Source organism: Haplochromis burtoni, unplaced genomic scaffold, assembly GCF_018398535.1.
Source record: "Haplochromis burtoni strain Fernald_Lab_line unplaced genomic scaffold, NCSU_Asbu1 Contig_126, whole genome shotgun sequence".
Lineage (NCBI taxonomy): Eukaryota > Metazoa > Chordata > Actinopteri > Cichliformes > Cichlidae > Haplochromis > Haplochromis burtoni.
Genome location: NW_024582487.1, coordinates 30,503 through 49,787, shown reverse-complemented (window position 1 = coordinate 49,787; position 19,285 = coordinate 30,503). Strand labels below are relative to the sequence as shown.

Sequence of the window (19,285 nt, the reverse complement as noted above, 5' to 3'; positions counted from 1 at the left end):
GCAGAGATCTCCAGAGACGCAGTAACAAATGGAGCTTTGTGTGAGCGCAGTATGTCTGCAGCTGGATGTCCAAAACATTTTGAAAAGTGCTTCAACTCCAGCGGATTATTATCTAAATTGCTGCCGAGCAGGGACAGCTGCTTGATTGGTTAAATGATCCAAACTGAGGCGATCTGCGTGGACTCGGTGGAAATATCCACCCAGACAAGAGGAGTTTCACATCCATGTGAAAGTCCTGCGTGAGCTGAAATATCCACACATCGGGTCCAAGATGAGTGTTTAGCAAATGCTTTAAATCCAAGCAACTGAACATCATAGTTAGCATTCCCAGTCGGTGTGAATAGGAAAGGATGTCATCATTATTCAGAAATACTCACAACACAGGATTTTTCTTATCAGTTGTCCTATGGGCCATGCTAATTCTGTATCTTCCCTTACACTGATGGGATTTTAGAGCTCCATGAACGGAAAGTTCATATAAGAAGCTTATATGAACTACATGAAGGCTGTAGTTTACTTTCACTGTCTTTGTCGGTGAAGCCGATACCAATAAATGATACCACAGGGCGCCACACAGCACAGTTTTGGCTCTGCTCACCACCTCGTGGAAGACTTTTTACCTGCAGACATCCTGTGCAGAGTCTTTGTGCAATGAGAGTCGTGTGACTGTTCAGCAGCGATTTCAAAAGGAATTTTATTTGACCTCGCATGAATGCAATCAGTGCCTTATCTTTGCATTCTTACCATCGTTTTGACAGTTCAATTGTTTTCTTCTTTCACAAACAGAGAGATGAGATGAAGTGTCCGTCTCTTCCTAACGCCTGCACCTGCACCTCGGAAGCCAATGGGCCGCCAGGACCTCAGGGACCAGTGGTGAGAACAAACTGTTATCCATTTTTGTAGGGCTCTTTTCTATTCTAAAGACAACTGTGAGTGTTAACCAGTGTACACAAATGAAATGCATAAAATCGAGAGCGTAGGACAGGTGGATGGTGTCCTACACTGATCTTGATGGCCAGAGTTAAATCCTGAGCTTTCTTGCCTAACGAAAACAGAAATCAGAGATAGGAACAGCAGCTCTGAGCCATGTGAGGTTTCTACGGTGCAATCAGTTATAAATGAAGAACCAGACAGCCGGTAACTTGTCAGCTCCCTGATTGTGAAACTCAGGGCCTGGAGGAATTGGAAGGTCATTCAAAAGCAGGTACTGTTTCTGGGGCTCCAGTTTGATTGGACCACTGCCCCAGTCCTGTGGTCCAATCAGCTTTGGTGGATAGGAGGATGAGGAAAGAGCTGTCAGGAGGGCAAGGCAGCATCAAGTGGCTTGGTAGATATAGTAGAGATAATGCTTTTATTGTGAAATCTTTAGGGATTTGTGAGGATAATGTGAGCAAAGAGACACATTTAGAGACACCTGCTGAAGTTAGCAAAAACACTCACAAATGGCTACACGTATAAAATCCTTAAAGGTGGTTTGCTACACCCAGTTAGCCTCTAACGCAGACATGATGATGGTAAAAGCAGTGCTCAGTTTCTAATTTAAATTAACTTTTAAATTACATTTCAAGCACATTTTTTTTTAATTTATCATTTACTGCTTCAAACAATTTTCACTCAGGGCAGCTTTTTACAGACTCAGGACCACCTTATCTCAGCAGAACTCACTGATATTCATGCTGAATGGTATGAGGCCTTTACAGTTTCAGACTCATGGAAGTTGCAGACTGTGCAGGGAAGTGGGGAGTACTGCAATAAAAAGGAATGTATAGAGAAACGTCAGCTGTTATCCTCACGTACAAGCAGTCAGAGGGAGGAGGCGGCTGCTGTAGGTTCATCCATCAGCTGTCAGACAGGCACCACAGTTTACTTTCTCCAGTCTCTTAAAAGATTTTATGAGGCATTGCAAAGAGGTTTCCTGTGGTTAATGTGCTTCAGGACGCAGTATTCTCCCTCGTACAACATACAGCGCATAAGTGGCCATAAATAACCAGGAAAGCCAGAGCTTTGACTTATGCGTTACATGGTAGCACAACCACTGTGGAAACGTGTTTCATTACAGAATACAAGCCCTGCATTACTTTTCTCAGGGAAGATACTTTTTAGTTTAATTAGATTTCGCTTTAAAAAAGATGAACATACTCATCGTTAAATCACCCGATAAATGGACTGAGGGCTTGAAACAGAATGCTTTTCTGCAGGGTCTGAAAATGCTGCTAAAACTATACAAGGCTGGAAATTCATCATTTACATCAACGTTGAATACGAAATCTGAAACTAGTTTGTTTATATAAAGCTAATTAGTAACAGAAAAAACCATGAAAATAAACATAAAGCTGCCAAGATGTGTGTGGGGCTTTTTTTTTGGTTGTTTTTAAATGAACCTCAGGAGGAAATGTTCTTCGTGCATTTATCTGCAGAGTCACGAAATATTTACATATCTGCAAAAGATTAGTTGTCGTTGTGTTTGTGTGGCATGATGGTGGCAGCTAAAGCATGAAATCATTTCATGGCTCTGTTTGGGCAGCTCAAAGCGCTCATTAACCAAAACCACATTTCTCTCTGAAAGGGAAACTTCACACAGCTCGCTCTGCAGACACCGAGCTCCATCTGTCAGACCAACGTCCTCCAGCGACGTCTCATCACTCGCCGTCTGTCACTCTGACAAACGTACAAGTCTGAGAAAGAAAAATAAAAGGTGGAGAGTTAGAAGTTAGGAGCTGACACCACCTAATTCTAGCTACACAATCTCAGTTCTGACTAAAATGTTCCCAATTCTTTCTTAATTGATCGAATGTAAACTTTGGACATTTAAACATGATTCAGATGAAAATAAAAACATACAGTAGGTTCCATGGTTTCCTATCACCAAACAAAAACCCACAACGCTGCACAGGAATCTGTTACACAGCCCCACCTGAACCCTCAATGAGCTGTCAATGCATGTTGGGTAATGTAGGAGAAAAAAGATCATTGAATTAAACAAGAGATGTGGAAAAGAATCATTCTTAACCATATATTTTTTATTCTTGGATGGTATTACAATAGCTTTGCATGACTCACAGTTCAATAATAATCCTTCTTTATCTCATCCTGGGCCTCCTCTCCCTTCAAGTCGACTTTCTTCTGACTGGCTGCCCCTCGTAAATGAAAGGTCTGAAAATGACAGAAAATAAAGAAAAGCAGAATTGGTTCTCAAAAGGCAACGCTCATTGTTTGGATTAAAATGCCCCCTTTCAACAGCATTAATGATTGCTTACTGTGCATTCAGGCCAAGGTTATTGTTATTATCTTTAGCTAAAATAAAGACTAGACTTCTGAGAAAAAAACATGAAAGTAATTAAAAGAGTTTGAGAACTTGGAAAATTAAGATAAAATACAAATATAAAGGAAATTGGACATGTTTTTGAGAGTCTGGATGTCTGCAAGACTGAGTTGACTGCTTTCAAAAAAAGTTTTTTAAAATTGTATCCTGCACAGATTTTTCTAAATCTTACCTCTGACTTAAGCCCTCCTCCACAATGATAATTAAAAAAGCTAAAATCAACATTGAAATTAATGAAAAAAACAAAAAAAACCCCAACTAAACAGACATCAGAAAATTCTCCCCGGGAACTAACTGAAATGAAATGTAATTAAAAAGAATCTCAAAATATACTAAAATTAGAAATCAAACGCTCATTAGAGCATGCAAAACGCGTACATAGACAGTGCAAAGACTCTGCAAGTTAAAAATATTTCAGCTTTGATGAAAAAAATAATCCGGCTTCACGCAGTGTTGTAAAAGCTGATCAGGTGAGAGGGACTGGGCTCTCCTGTCGCCTGCAGCTTTTATAAGTGAGCTTTGTGCTTTCTGAATCACTGTGTTAACTGCTGAATAACTCCAACTATCTCTTGTCCTTCGGGAGGAAGCAGTTCTCCCACACAGGCTGTTAGGGGATAGTGTCTGTGGGTTGTGACTGCATTCATGTAAGGCCTTACTCTGCTTCACATTTGTCCTCAGGCTTTTCTTCCAGACTGGCTCCCTTGTGGCATGTTCAGACTAATTTCCCCCTCGAGCATCTCTTGTGTCCTTCTTATCTTTGTTGTGTTAACTAGAAAATCTTTTTTTTTCAGGGTGCCCCCGGCAGCAAAGGTCCCCGAGGTGAAAGAGGAGAGCCCGGTTCTGCTGTAAGTTCCTGGGGGAAAAAAAATTCTCTATCGCATTTCCCTTCAACACTTGCTGCTTCACATTTTCTTACAAGCCGAAGAAAATAAAAGATGGTACAAGTGCAAGAGCTTTGAGAAGCACATCTGATTCCACTTACTGATTGAGTGTTTGTGCTCTCCTTGTCCTTGATATGAAGGCTCAGTTCTATTAGCATTCCTTGTCTCCTGCCGGCCTTTTCCAAATATTTCAACAGTAGTACACTTCAACTGGGACAAGAGATATCAACAATAAATTCCTCCCATGTTTAAATATTTCTCTTGTCTGTATTTTGCAGGGACCGTTGGGCCCGCGGGGAGAAATTGGACCACCTGGGCCCATGGGTCTGCCCGGCCCTCAAGGACCGAGCGGGCTGTCGATTCCAGGAGAAGCTGTAAGTCTGTAAACACACCTGACATCAACACACACACAGAGCAGAGTGGGGGGGATTACTTGGTGATTTATTATAAAGAGAATTTACAAGCTGGGGAGTATCTGTGGCAAGGACTCACATTCTTTCATGTGTGAGGGAAAGAAGCGATACCAAGAAGCCCCCGAACGTCAGTATCACTGAATGTTAATAAATCGCAGCTTGGATTTCCGTCTCAGAGATTAGATGTACCCAGATTAAACTGAGATCACTTTCCAGAAAGGTCCCACGAAATAGAGGTTTGTGGAAAGTACTGGACAGTTTCTGCTGCTTAGTACTCAATTAATCTAACGATATTGTTAAAGGTTACAGTGGATTAAACAGGTTTTATGGATTAAAGCATCCACTCGATTGAGGCTGTAGGTTTGATTTCAGATGCTGGGAGATACAGCTAATGCTTTTTTTTTTTTTACATTACCTTCAAACTTCAAAATTCTTGTGCAACTATAAATCATAATGTAGTTTAAATATTTATATTTCACTCCTGAGTTTCCAGATGTGCCAAAAAATGCAGTTCCTCTAATGTCCTCTGGGGAGTCAGTCCCTATTGATGCCCATGTTAACTTTAAAATACTAGTAAGTTTATAGCCAATGAAAATGGTTTTGGTCTTTAAGCATGGTTTGCTCCTTGTAACATCTGTACAGGGTGGAATTTGTGGAAAGCACATTTGGCATATGTGCTTGACTTTATTCTAAGTATGGTCAATTCTAGCTCCAGAAACAATCATTATGTTGACCCAAAAATGCAGCACCACGATATTAACTAGTCCAACAATTGTTATATTGGCTATATGTACGTTTTATAGACTAAACCTGACATGGATCATTAAATAAAATTTGAGTTTTGATTTATTTAGCAAGTCTTAATCTGGTTAATATTGCTATCATCTACATCAGTCACAGATCCATCTCTAATTGTTCTGTCCCTCCGAGTCACTGTCTTCATTCATTAATGATGTTGCTTTCTGTTTTCAGGGCCGTCCTGGACCAAAGGGAGACCCCGGTGATTCAGGCTTACCTGGGCAGAAAGTAAGTGCAGCTCAGTTTGTGTTTGAAAGCAGGAAACTGGGGATAATTCACATTTTGACTACTGGTCTGGCACGTGGCCACATTGGCTGCACGCAGATGCTTTTCCAGCTGGGGAGAATTCAGAGAGAGAAGAGGCCAACCGTGCCTCCACTGCAGGTTTCTGAATATTACTTTTAAATTACGTTTCTGCGCACATTCGAGCCAAGAACAAGTCGCCTTGATTAACAGTGCTGGATAAGTGTCGACCCGCGGTCAGCCACTACATCCTCCTCTCACTGAAAACTGTTTTATCTGGGAACGCATGAGCTGCCTAAAGACAGACGTGACACCTTAACTTCGTTGGCATGAAAGTGAAAGCAGTCTGTGTGAAATATTAAGTTACAGATATCAGATGGTGCTTTCATTTCTTCCTGGAAGGAAGCATCTCTCGTGTAGGCTGAATTGAAAAGAAGAGTCCAGGCCAAACAGACAGAAGGTAAAGAAAGGTGATACTGACCAGAGGTCAAAGGTGTGCTTGTGTTAAGATGAAGCCATAAGCAGGTAGGCCCCTGAAATGCCTAAAACCTATAATCGGTTTTCTCCAGGCCATCTTCGGCCTCAGTTTGGTTGACCTGCTCAGGTGTTCCTGGCTTAAATGTGGAATGGTGTTTGTTTATAGCTTCAAGCTCGACCTTTAAAGGACTTCAGAAGAATTTAAACAGAGTGCAGCTTCCAACCTTAAAGGTTCCATGTCAAACTGCACAAAAACATTTTTGAAGCAGAGCTGCAGAAAAGGCGTGATCAACCAATTGAGTGCAGGTTCTGCTAACAGCTAAAACGTGCAAAAAGTTGTACAATAATCAATGGTTGACAAATTATTTCCAATAGATATCAGGAAAAATAAAGGTTCAGACAAAGTGGAGCAATCATTTAAAGAATAATTGTGGTTTATTTCATGGTAACTTTATGCTCTCTTCCTCTGTTGTAGAAATTCGGGGAAACCAAAAGTTTGTTTATAGTCTGATTGAAAGAAAACAAGGAAATCAGCAGCTTGGAACGGATGTTTGGCTCTCCATCCGTCCATGCTTGCCTTCTGACTTAATCACAAACATATTCTTCCCCCACTGAACAGTTAGATAAAAAGTTACCCTAAATGATAGGCGTATAGTGAATAGTTTGTAGCATGGTCACCTCCTTGGGTCAGCCGCTCTGAAATTCCCTGTAATCCGTTATGTTTTCTTATCTACTGGAACCCCCAAAATTTAAAGACGCACACACAGAAAAAACAAAACAAAAACGTTTTTCTCTACTTGTCTTGAAATTGGAGTAAGATAATCTCATCAAATTGTCAATGTGGAAATTATTACCATCAGATTTATTTATTTTTGGTCTATTGAGATTTGGCTGCACAAACCTGGTGGAAAATTGTTAGTTGCTTTGTTCAAAACAGTGTTGTAAATCAAATAAAGTGGACCTATTATGTTTCCCCCCCCCCCCCTTATAGTCATTATTTTCATCCTTGGACCTACCAGAGTAGCTTTACATGATTCACAGTTCAGAATAATCCATATTTAGCTTATATTGGGGCTCAATGTAGCTACTCGGATCATCCTCTGTCTGAAACCAATCATCAACGCATCTCCATTACGGCCATCTGATTGGCTACCCCTCATAAACAAAAGGTTGGTTGGTGCTTCTGTGAGATTACCATATTCTTTGACATCATACAGATCCAAGACTAAAGATGAAACCAGTATTAAACTGATGTTTGAGCTTTGTGATCACAGGGACTTACGTGTACCTGCACAGGTCTTTTCTTGTGTTTAATAAGAACTGAATCCAAACCTGGGTAGAGTGGTGAAGAATCGATCCAATCCAAGTTTTAAAAAAATGACCGCCTTGCCAAAACACCGAAATCTACCATTTTATCAGAGCCGTTACTATTCTGAGATAAGATGTTCCTTAGTGTTGGTGCTTTGATGTAATGTTGAGCACCAGAAGCAGTTGGTCTTGTGTGAACATGCAACCAACTTGTGTAGAAAGGAAGGGGATGTATTTACAGGGTTATGAAACAGCTGGACACTGCTTTATTTTTACTCACAAAAAGGTTATGATTAAGTGTTGCGAATGGGCCTAACTGTAAATTTTGATAGATGAGGCTGAATGGTACCAGGAACATTAAAATGCAGTTCCAATGGGTCTTGAGCAAGTGTTGGGATGTGACAAGTGTTGGGAATGAAATCATGTCAAAAATTCACAGTTGCTGCTCTTGGTTGGAAATCAGAGCTTCATGTCCAAGGTTGAACTTGGAAGGCCTTGAAATAACAGATTAAAGTGTCATTTTTTTAGATAATTTCTGGTAAACATTTGTTAGGTTTGTCACTGAAAACTCATCTGAGAGTTTTAATAAACTCTGGGTCACCTTCAAAAACTTGGTAACAGTAGGCAACGTTTTGCCACCATGTTCACATTTAACATCCATATTTCTTTAAAAAAGTGTGCAACACGTATGGTATGTTTTCTGTGTGTGTGTGTCAGAGTTGATGACGACTTTATTTAAAAGCCCTTGCTTACTTATTTTATTTCAACTAATTCAGTGTTTGTAAGTAGAATTTCCAAAAAGACAATGAATTAGATGGAAAAACAATAGTAATTAGTGCTACCTTCTTCAAATCCTTTATTCAATAATTTATTTCTTCCAGTCAGCTCAACTAGTTAAAGGACTGGAACAATTTACTGCCCTGCTCAAAGTGTTGTTGCACTGGAACAGCATGCACAATTGGGAATTAAACCTTCAACCCTTCACCCGCAGTGTTCATGCAGAGCTTCAGACTCATGAGTAAGACTGATTAATCAGCTCTTTATGCCAGTAAAACAAACTCCACGTGGACTGTATTGGAGAAACGAGGCTGCAGGTGACCATGTTGGAGCAGATGCTATAGCAACATGCATTTAATGAGTTACAGACCATGCGGTCCTGGTTTATAATGGCCAATAAAACGGTTCTGGAATATATTATGTTCCTTGTAAATCTTATGCCAAGGCATCAAAGACCAGAGACAATAAAAATAGTGAGCAGGGTTTCTGAGCAAATGAGCACGGGGGGGAAAAAAGAAAAAGACGTTTACTGTCCGGCACGACGCTGAAACAAACCAGCTCGAGTTGGTCAATCAGAGGAAAGGTGGACTTTCTGTTACAGATGATGAGCATAAAATACTTTTTTATGAGGGGTCTTCTCATGTTTGCAGGGTTCTCGTGGTCCTCCTGGTCCTGTTGGCCCAATGGGACCCGCCGGAGTGAGGGTGAGTATAGCCAGGCTGTTTTTAATGGCATCCATGCGGTCTGAATTCTTTAAACATGAACTGTATGGCTTTAGGGTTTTAGTCATTATCTTATATTTCCAGGGCCCTCAAGGAAAGGAAGGCCCAGCTGGACCTAGAGGAGCCCCAGGGCCCATGGTAAGACTTCTAATGGTTTGACACATGCACACCTCAGAGCTGCAAACCACGTGAACAATTGAGGCATTTAATTGCCTTTCCAAAGAGCTTTCTACTACCTTTGCAGGCATATTTCCCAAGAGTCATCTTTGTCCTCTTTCCCACTCATCGATATTTTTCTTACCCTTCTCTTTTTCCTTGCAGGGACCTCCAGGATCTCCTGGAGTACCAGGTACCACGGGAAAACCAGGAAATCCTGGAGACTCTGGTCCTCCTGTAAGTTTGCTGGCAGGGTTGTGTGTTAATTGAGCAGCACGTTGGGCCTGAATAGTTCTTAACAGTTTTATTTCTCTGGTTCTAGGGTCCCAATGGCCCAAAGGGAGACAAGGGAGAGAGAGTGAGTAAACCTACATCAAATGTTTTTGTCCACAAGTGATGATATTAAAAATATCCTACAACATGTCAACAACAAGCTGATGAAAACAAGAGGCTAGATTCCCTGTGCAGTTTCACGTTTCAGGAAATTTCTAATAATACATTTACATATAAGTGACTTGAGAAATGACAAATGGGGCAAACAGTAGGAAATGCTGGGAACTTATCACTTAGCATTACGAGTTGTTTGGAGTATTTTCCTGATGTACAACGTGTGACCAAAAAGTCCATGAAAGAAACTGTACCATTTTAAATGTGTCTGGTCCTGGATTGTCTTCATGTGCATGTTCATCTGGCATCCAGTGCGGCTGCCATTCTAAATTTTAGTCTGAAGCCCGATTTCAACATCATAGACAATTTTAACTTCAGGTTCAGAGAGAGACGAGGAATCTAGTCTTTTTGGACATTCATTGGATTGCATCAGTGCTGAGGTGTTGAAATGCTCTGAGGCGTCTAAGGGAGAACATTCAACAGAAACCAAAAATATACACACAGAAATTGGATGCCATCCTCGAAGTAGTAATCTTGTCCAGAGCTGCTGTGCTTCCAACACTGGGAACACTTCCTGGAAGTCCTGTTCTGTCAGGACGTCAAGCACCATCTGTAGTGCATGTTGGATCCGCTTCAGTTTGCCGACCTTCAACTTGAATTTCAATTTTTTTGAAGAGCGAAGTAGCAGGGAACGAATGGAGATATTCATATTAGTGCACCCCATATTCTCCATAATGGAGGACCCATTTGCATCGCACCACTGTTGAGTTTGTTTGTGCAATAGGTTCTCCTAGGATGTTAAAGTAGAACTTGGCATGGACAATCCAAAAGCTTCATGTGGGACGAATTCACTGAACCACCTGGAGAAAAATGAGTAGCCAGCTTCTGTTAGAGCTCCCAACTCTGCAAACCTTTTGACCAGGACTTTGGACTTTCGACAGCTCTTCCCCTGCTAGACTGCTGTTTGGTCTCTATAGCCTCAACCTTTGAGATAAAGGTGGGGGTCATTATAGCTGTTGCAAATGCTCCTTAGTGCAAAAGCAGCAGGTGGTCACAAAAATCCTGATTGAGCCACGTTTCAATGAAAAGTTTCAGAGAAACATTCTCTGACTCATATAAAGTCTGTGCACAATGACATTAAAGAACTATTCTATTCCTTTCTTTACTGTTTTCCAATTTTAAATTTTGCCTGTCTGCACCCAGGGCGACTTTGCTCCTCAGAACATGATGCGATCCATTGCCAGACAGGTTTGCGGACAGTTAGTCCAAGGTACGTAGAACACATTTTCCCCCTCCTGACATGGATTTAGAAATCTCTGCCTCTTGGCTTTCACGATGTGGTTTGTAATGTTCTTGCTTTCTCTTCACCCTGCTGTTGCAGAACAAATGACTCGGGTCAACTCGTTATTGAATCAAATCCCCAGCAACATGTACCGCAACAATAACCCAGGCCCTCCGGGCCCTCCTGGACCTCCTGGCAATCAGGGACCCCGTGGAGAGCCGGGCGCCACAGGAAGGAACGGATTCCCCGGAAGTTCCGGATTGCCCGGCCAGCAGGGAGAGAGAGGTACGAGCCACCCCTGAGAAGTTGCTGCACGGCAGGAGAGGCTGACATCATGAACAAATGGAGTTAGAAAAATAAACATGAAGTCAAATGATTTCTAAAATGGGAGCACAGAAGGCAGCAAAGTGATTATTTACTCTGCAGAACGTTTACCTAAGACGCACCAAACCATCACAGAATGCTAGAAAGGCTTGGCATCATCGTTAATCTGAATTTCAGTCCAGATCGAATCAAATAAAGCTGCTGATGCCAAAATGTAAAAATACTGCAGTGAAAAAAGTACTTCTATTGACCCAGAGACACTTTTTTACATCTTTTTTTTAAATTCTCATTTGACGAGATTTTTTGATCCACAAACAGCAAATTGTAATCTAGGGAGATTGGCCAATGCACACTGCATGTTTCATTTATCCAGATAAACTATTGGCACTGGCACTCGGTCAACAAAACTTAGAAAACTCTGATCTAAATGATCATGAACATGGCTGCTAGTGCATTCATCCCTGTGTTCAGTCTTATTAAAGAAAACAGAATAACTACTGAAGATGTTGCCGGGCAGAATCAGAAATTAAATGTATTTGCATTGCACCCTCACCTTCTGCTCATTAAGGACCCCTTTCTGAAGTCTCACTTTCCTGTCTCACTTTATGTAACAAAAATTCAGGAAACATATTTCAGAAGAGGCAAAAAAAATGTTCCAAAGCCAAGTTCTACCACAGGGAGGAGCTTTTAAGTAGGAGCTCTTATGTAAGGGGAGGCAGAAAAAATGTCTTATTTTATTCTGCAACTTACAGGATTGAGACCTCCAAGCTCCCAGCCTAATGATACTTGACTTTCCCCCCCTTCAGGTCCCCCAGGAGAGAAAGGCGATCGAGGAACTTCAGTAGTTGGAGCGAAAGGACCGAGGGGACCTCCAGGTACACATTCTTTAGCAAGACACCAAAAATACTTAAAATGTTGGTGAGATCGCTGACAGCTAAAGTTAACAGGCAAAGCTGATTCCTAAGTCCATAATTTATCATCGTTGATGAAACCATCATCTGAACTGCCCCTACAGATTTGTAAGGCTTAAAAAAGATAAATAATTTATGTTTCAGCAAAACAGAACTATTATCTCGTCACATTTGCCACTAAAAACCCAAACACACTCAATGTTTGAGCCAAGACGATGGAAATGGAGCCTTTGCATATAACGATCTACCTTGATGATGTAAACCTTGATTTTTACCTGCCTTTGTCACTCATCTTATTGAGTGTCTCACCTTATTCACTTCCCACCCCCACCCACTCAAAGATGTCGGCTGATTCAAATGCTGAAAGCTTTGTTTGCTGCCATTCCTGTTAGTCTCTGGCACCAGTGTTGTGACATGTTGACACATATTTGACAGCAAGATACCCCCCGTCCCGTCTCCTATGAGTATATTTCACTGAGAGGTTTGAATTTGTCTCAGTTAACCATGTCTTCTTGCTCCTTAAAACTGTGCTTAGTTGCCCTTAAAGTAGTGGTTTAGCCAGGTGGTGGTGCAGCATTGTTAAAGAAAAACACAAACTTTGGTCCTGAAAAAAGCAGTTTCACCAGCAACTGCTTATGTAATCCAACTCCATCCTCCGCGACTGCAACCCTGCCGCTTTGTGACGGTCCCAGCTGTCAGACAGAAGCAGTTAGAGTCGAGGAGGGAGAAGAGAGCAGTGAGTCAGCCTGGAGGACATGCCGAGGACGGCGAGGAGACAGTCGGGCAGGAAACTTTCCAATCTTTTTCTGTCCAAGTCTAGACAAAATTCAGAGGGGAGGGGAGGATCAGCACATCCTACTTCTTTTTCCCCATCATAGTTTACATCATTTCATTCCATGCCCGGGACAGTCAGCAGCAGCTCGACACCTTTTCAATTAATTTTGTTTCCAGCTGCGTTGAGTCGCAGTGGTCTAACAACAATATCATAAAATGTTCTCATCTCTGTTTACATCAAATACAAGAGTGTAACTGTAGTTTTTATTAGTTCTAATGGCATAAAAGCACATGGAAGGCTTTTAAAAATTCTGACTCTCAGAAACACGCTGGCTCAAAGCAAAACGCACTTCATGAAAGCGTTCACATCTGAGAAAATGAAAACGCAGCCGGCCTTTGATCTGCACCATTTGAACAGTTTCATCTTTTTATTTTTATAAACGTTGCTTTTACTGGAGAATCAGTCCCGCCCTTCCTTTGAGGCAAAGTTTATAAAAATAAAAGACATGTTGCTACCACCTTTGTCCATGCTGCTTTATGCTGATGTGATTTATCCATGTAGTTTGAATGTAGGGTTTGGTGACCATTTGCAGATATCCCATTAACCCCCTGTGTGATCTCCAATATCTGCACCACTGGGGTGGGGGCTGCAGATGAAGTTGAAGTGAATCCCCTTAATGCAGTTTTTGTTTTTAGTAATAAACAGACCCAGAGGGGGGAAAAAGATGATAGACCTGCTCCTGTTTTGGTATCGTTTTGAGATGATGGACATTTATTTCTAAAAGGCAAGCAGTTCAAGCACAAATTTGTGACTACACGCACATTTGTGTCTAAAGCCATGTCATGGAAGTATAGCGAGGAAGAGTGCAAATAATCTGAACGTCAGGATAAAATTCATTCCATGTATTAATGAAATAAGCTAAAAATCACCTTGATTGAAAAGCCAATCACTCCAACCATCATCTATCCCCAACCTGGCTATGACCCCAGTTATCTTATATGTAAGGCTGTTCTTGGTCTGTACCACGTTAATTATTGGCGTCCAGCAACAGTTCTTATTTAGAGACCGTTATCCTTGGTTATCATTCTGGCTTGTGGCCTAATCAGGACTGTCGCAGAGCTGTAACTGTAACCTATTATCCATGCAGGATGGGAGCGTGTGAAGCTGAGTTACATAACTATTCCACCTCATGTCAAAAGTCATGTGGCGATTGGCTATTATGGAATTATATTTATATCATAACAAGGCAAAGCAAATTTCATTTCACATGCACAAAGAAGCCTTCGTGCATGCAAGAGTCTGCTCTGTGCAGAGGCTTCAGAACTTGCCTAAATAACTGTTAATAATTACTTCAGAAAACTTTATTTTTCAGATCAAATGCAGTTTAAAATAGCGTTTCTGTCACTGCCACAGTGTAACTGAGTTTAATGCAGTAACCTGAAGTGTCCAATTACATTAGGACCCTGTCCTTATTTGGGCTCCTCCTCCAGACAGTCAAATGAGCAGGATTTCTCTCAGAGTGCAGAGTGCTACCAGTGACAGCGTGAAACTGTAGCAGCGTGTGTAAAGCTGACACACGCGTGTGCGCGGCTGCGCGTTGCTGAATTTACGCACGAGGAATTTAATTCCGCAAGTGAAACTGAATTATTTGCTGGTATTATGTTTTTTGCTCTCGCACATATCATGAAATAAATATGATTCCATAAACTTCAGCCTGCTGTGATTGCAGTCTGGTAACACTGACAGTTGAACACACATGGGTGTGTTGTCCATTTCCTCCCTCTTTGAAATGCTACTGATCATGATAACTTTTTTTTTTTTTTAATTAAACACATCAGGTCCATCAGGAGAGAGCAGGACTGGACCCCCAGGCCCTTCAGGCCCTGCTGGATCTCGCGGACCACCTGGACGTCCAGGATACGCCGGAGTCCGTGGGCCTCCTGGACCTCCTGGATACTGCGATTCCTCTCAGTGTGTCGGTATTCCTTACAATGGGCAGGGATACATAGGTATGTAAAGCATCCTGTCTGTGATCAGAGACATTAGTTCTGTTTGGCAATCTGGGATTAAATGCAACAGTAAAAGAACACGCCAACATTTTGGGAGATGCACTTTCCTGTTCATGAGTCTGGGATGTGATGACTTTAGAATAACACTGAAAACAGAAACTCAAGGGTTAGGCTGATGGATTCTGACAGGGCATGGTATAAAATGATACCTGCAAAGCCAATGCATGCTTTGCGATAACTCAGAAATCTCTGTAGATTAAAACAGCAAAAAAGGTATAAGATAGAAAGTAATTTATAAAAGCAATAGAAAAAAAAATAGGTTGAAATAAGTTTCCTCCAAAAGAGGGAGTCTGAGCTGCCCCTTTGTGTCAAAAGGAGCCAGTTAAAGATGCTAAAGATGCCTCCTGGGCACATTCAACTGGGCAGAAACCCTGGAGTAGACCAGAGCCCGTTGGAGAGATTCTATCTCTCACCTGGCCTGGGAATTCCTCGGGAGTCCTCAAGATGAGCTGAGAAGTATCGCTGGGGAAAAGGACATCTAGTAGTCTGGAAACTCCTGGAAATTCCTATAATTTATAATCCTTATCTTTATAATCTCTTCTGCTATTTGCACATTCTTTACTGTAATTTCCTAAGTTAATTTGTAAATTTTTGTAGTAAATTGTAAATATTGTAAAACCTTTCTTCTGTCATTTAATGGTCGGGCATTGTACAGCTACAAGCATTTCACCCCCATGTCATACTGTGTATGGTTGTGTGTGTGTGTGTGTGACAAATAAAATTTGAATTTGAATTTGAATTTAGATGTCCTTTTCCCCAGCGATACTTCCCAGCTCATCTAGTAGTCTGGAAACAGAAGACTGAGCTTGATGTGAAGCAATTACTTCAAACCACCTCAACAGCTTAAATCTGCTTCCAGTCTTTATTCTAAGCTGGGCCAATACTCCCTGACTCTGGTTTATAAAAAGGGAGAAAATGCACTTCCCAAAATGTCTGAGCACTCTGTTGTGGGGGGATTAGTGCATGTGTGAAACTTGTAGTCAACTAATAAGCACATAGAGGTTATTGATTTGCTGTCTTCTGCTGATCTGACTGACACCTTCCATCCTCTTTGGCCCGTTTCAGGTTCACCATAGTAGACTTTTTATACCGCCTGTGCTGCTTTCACTGACCATCTGAAAACACAAAACAAAAAAGTCCTGTAACTGAATCACTCATATGCTCTAAAGCTGTTTAAAGGGATAACCACCAAAGGAAACAATTAACAAACTGTGCTGAAAACATCACAACAACAAAGAGGGAACGAGTACTAACGACTCACAGACAGTAGAGCAAAACACCAGCAGCAGCGGTGATGGCACCGACCTCTTTAGTGGCCTGTTTGCATCTTGAAGCCAAAGACCAAACAAAGAAGCCTTGTTCAGTGGAGGAGCATGCAGCAAACAACACCACCGACAAGCCAAAACAAATACTAACAAAGGTGGACTTGTACCAGAGAAACCAGTGCAGCCACCTCAGCATCACCACCCACAGCAGCAGCAGCAACTCTGTTAACAGCATTTCTCTCCATGTGACATGTAAATAAACTAATTTGTGCCTTGTAAATGATATTTGAATCAAGTCCACTAAATTTAGTCTTAACATCTGTAGTTTTAAAGCTTGTGCCTTGCAAAACAAACCTGCTGCTTGCTCAAACGCCGACAGAACGTTTTATTTTTATTGTTTTTTGGTTGTTGTTTTTTTTTTTAATTTTAAGTCTTCCCACCCATGTGCTTGTAGCCATTTTAAACTGCTCGGGGTCATGCTGGTCTGTCCTACACGTGTGACCCTGCAGGCTTAGATTCACCACTTCATGTCTTCATGTCCCCCCCCCCCCCCCCAAAAAAAAGAAAAAAAACCCCAACAACAACAAAGAAACCCCACCCAAACTACATCTGGTTTAAAATACTAACAAAGCTTTCACAAATTCTTTCTAGTCGGGTGGTTGATGATCTCATGTTTTGTTGCATTTTGTGAATGTATGTGATGGAATTGATTGCTGGTAATGCTTGTGGTTATCAGACTAACACCTCAAGTTCTAACAACACAAAAGGAGAATATGAATGCACTGAAATGTATAGCAGGGGCGTGCCCAAAGGGTGCCTTGGGTGGCCTGGGCCATGTTTAAGTGATAAAAACAGTCTCAAAGGTTTTTTTGTAGTGCAGACTACATACAGACTGCTATTTTTGAAGTAACGTTCATTTCGCCTGCAAATTTATTGGTTTACCAAGATAAATACTGGCAAACCTTCACTATTGAGCCCTCCCCTCTAAAGAATGAATAAATTACACTACGATGATAAGACAAACAACTCAAACCAGTTTGTTGCTGTGTAGCTGTATTGGTGACAACCATTTCCCCCTCTGTGTCACACAAGCCACCTATGACCCCCCACCAATACTGGCCACACCCCTGCTGTTTACTAACTAGCTGTGTCAGTGGTTTAGGTGGAATCAGAAAGAAACACAACTTTTAACCAGTTCTTCTTGTGCATGTTGAGAAAAATCAAGAGAAAATGTGCCAACTTACTTTGCCAATTGGCCCAAATGCTATCTCCAAGCAGGCCAATACCCATCTGAACCTGACACCCAAGTAGTCCAGTTCCCCGAGGAGGACGGCGAGTTGCAAAACCAGCGTCAAAAGAGATCACTACCAAGAAAGACAACCAGCAGGCTAACATCATAAAGACAAGTAGCGTTTTCTTTATCCGTTTAATTTTCTTCACCTTAACCTGTGTTCGTTCATGAAATTATAAATAAAAATGGGGTTTGACACCTCAAATTTATTGGGTAATACATTTCAGTGCCTAAAAATCTATGTGAATATTCTTTTTTGTGTCAGGCGAAGGGTTTAGACTGATGATGTTCGGGGTGTGACTGGCACAATTTTAAAATAGACAAAAAACAAACTACAAAAACCTGTGAGCTTTCCTTTTCCATTTGTCTTTTTGCTTGTAACATATTTGCATTGAGTTTGTATTGACTAGCAGTGTTCAACAGTGCACTCATGGTAACAAGGCTAGCAATAGTACAGCAGGAAGGAAAATGTTCAGTGTCAGGACATCACATATGAAATGTTTATTGTTTTGCTTTCACACTTCATCCAGTATGTTCAGTATAACCTTTCTCATTCAGTTCATCTTTTAGGAGGTTCAGTTAAACACCGCTTTCATTTTGTATCTTTATATTTATCAGTTTTCCTTTATTCTGTCACAGCTAATTTTTACCAAAGGTGGAATTGCATGTCTGTGGTGTATATTTAGTACATGTTCACTACATTTCATCTTGTTTTAATCAGAATATTTGTCATCGTCATTGTCATCGTATCAAATGCGGTCAAAACCTGCATGCAAGACTATGGAAATGGTCTTGCTGCTTCATGTTTTAACTGCAGATTGTGAATTCCACAGCCTTATTTTCTTATTTATTTCTGAAAACAGAAGAGGCATTTTTCAATAAAACTACTGAAAATCCACTTTGGTGTGTTCATTTCATGTTAAAGGACAGAAGCCAAAATAAAGCAAGTTCAGATCACACCAAAGCAGACTTGGGTTGAGTTCTTAACAAGCAGGACTGGGTTTCCTATTGTACACTGACTTGAAGGATACCTTGGCCACCAACTACTATCCTAAGTTGTTTATGCTCTAACCGAAGCATCTAACAGAAGAGTTAGTCCTTGGACTGATTCAAGGAACATTTTGAACAACCAAAAGTGTACAATGTGGTAGAAGGGTTAGGATTACTTGGGCTAAGTAGATAAGGGCTTTGATTCACTTAAGTGACCTTGGTGCACTTTTGATACACAGTGGTGGCGTAAAGCAGCAGTGCCTATGCCAAATGGGACACGATAATTAGTGGTACCTGGGCCAACTTAAGGAAAAGCCTCTTTGACTAAGGAGAAGTAGACATAAGGTAAGAGGAACAAAAAAGGAGTTTCTGCACTGATACTTGGGCTAATACAATTACTTGGATCAATTTGCACCTTTTGGAAAGCAAGTGGGTTTAATAGGTTCACTTGAGCATTTGGACTAATTAAGGGGTAGGAAAGAGTGTGAAGTTACTTGTGAGGCCAAGGAGCTAAACTAAAGGGTTAAGCTTTACATCACAGCAAAGTGGATTGCTTTTACTAAGTTACTTGGTAACGAGTTTGGGAGATTTGGCAGATTAACTTGAAGGGCACATGGGCTATCAGGAACAGCACTAGATGAGCAATTGAAGATTGGCGATTTGCTAGAGCAGCTAGAACCACTTGGGCCGACTATACATGGACTTTGACATTAGGTGCCTTTTGATACTACAAGTACTGCTCCAAAAGTGTAAATAAGTGAAATATTCTCTAGCCAGGCCAGACTGGAAAATGCCACCAAGAACTGCAAAGGCACTGGTTTCAATGTCTCAAAGTGGAATGAGGTTGACCATCAGGCTATTGAACTACACTCTCTCGATCAAATATTAAAAGGG

General features: G+C 41.2%; 1 protein-coding gene across 6 annotated transcripts in view; it reads left to right on the top strand.

Moving 5' to 3' along the window:
* Positions 1-18,299, top strand: part of col12a1b (collagen, type XII, alpha 1b) — a 149,016-nt gene extending 130,717 nt beyond the window's left edge. For 4 of the 6 annotated variants that reach the window (XM_042224027.1, XM_014336010.2, XM_014336011.2 and 1 more), the window contains 13 exons: positions 787-873; positions 4,114-4,167; positions 4,482-4,577; positions 5,589-5,642; positions 8,870-8,923; positions 9,026-9,079; positions 9,263-9,334; positions 9,420-9,455; positions 10,688-10,754; positions 10,866-11,051; positions 11,897-11,965; positions 14,615-14,785; positions 17,386-18,299. In XM_042224027.1, the coding sequence (XP_042079961.1) occupies positions 787-873; positions 4,114-4,167; positions 4,482-4,577; positions 5,589-5,642; positions 8,870-8,923; positions 9,026-9,079; positions 9,263-9,334; positions 9,420-9,455; positions 10,688-10,754; positions 10,866-11,051; positions 11,897-11,965; positions 14,615-14,785; positions 17,386-17,510 (1,125 nt within the window). In that variant the 3' untranslated portion in view covers positions 17,511-18,299. Of the gene's footprint in view, positions 1-786; positions 874-4,113; positions 4,168-4,481; positions 4,578-5,588; positions 5,643-8,869; positions 8,924-9,025; positions 9,080-9,262; positions 9,335-9,419; positions 9,456-10,687; positions 10,755-10,865; positions 11,052-11,896; positions 11,966-14,614; positions 14,786-15,910 lie in introns of all 6 variants that reach the window. The other 2 variants (XM_042224026.1, XM_014336012.2) reach the window with 2 other exon arrangements.
* The last annotated feature ends 986 nt before the right edge of the window (positions 18,300-19,285 follow it).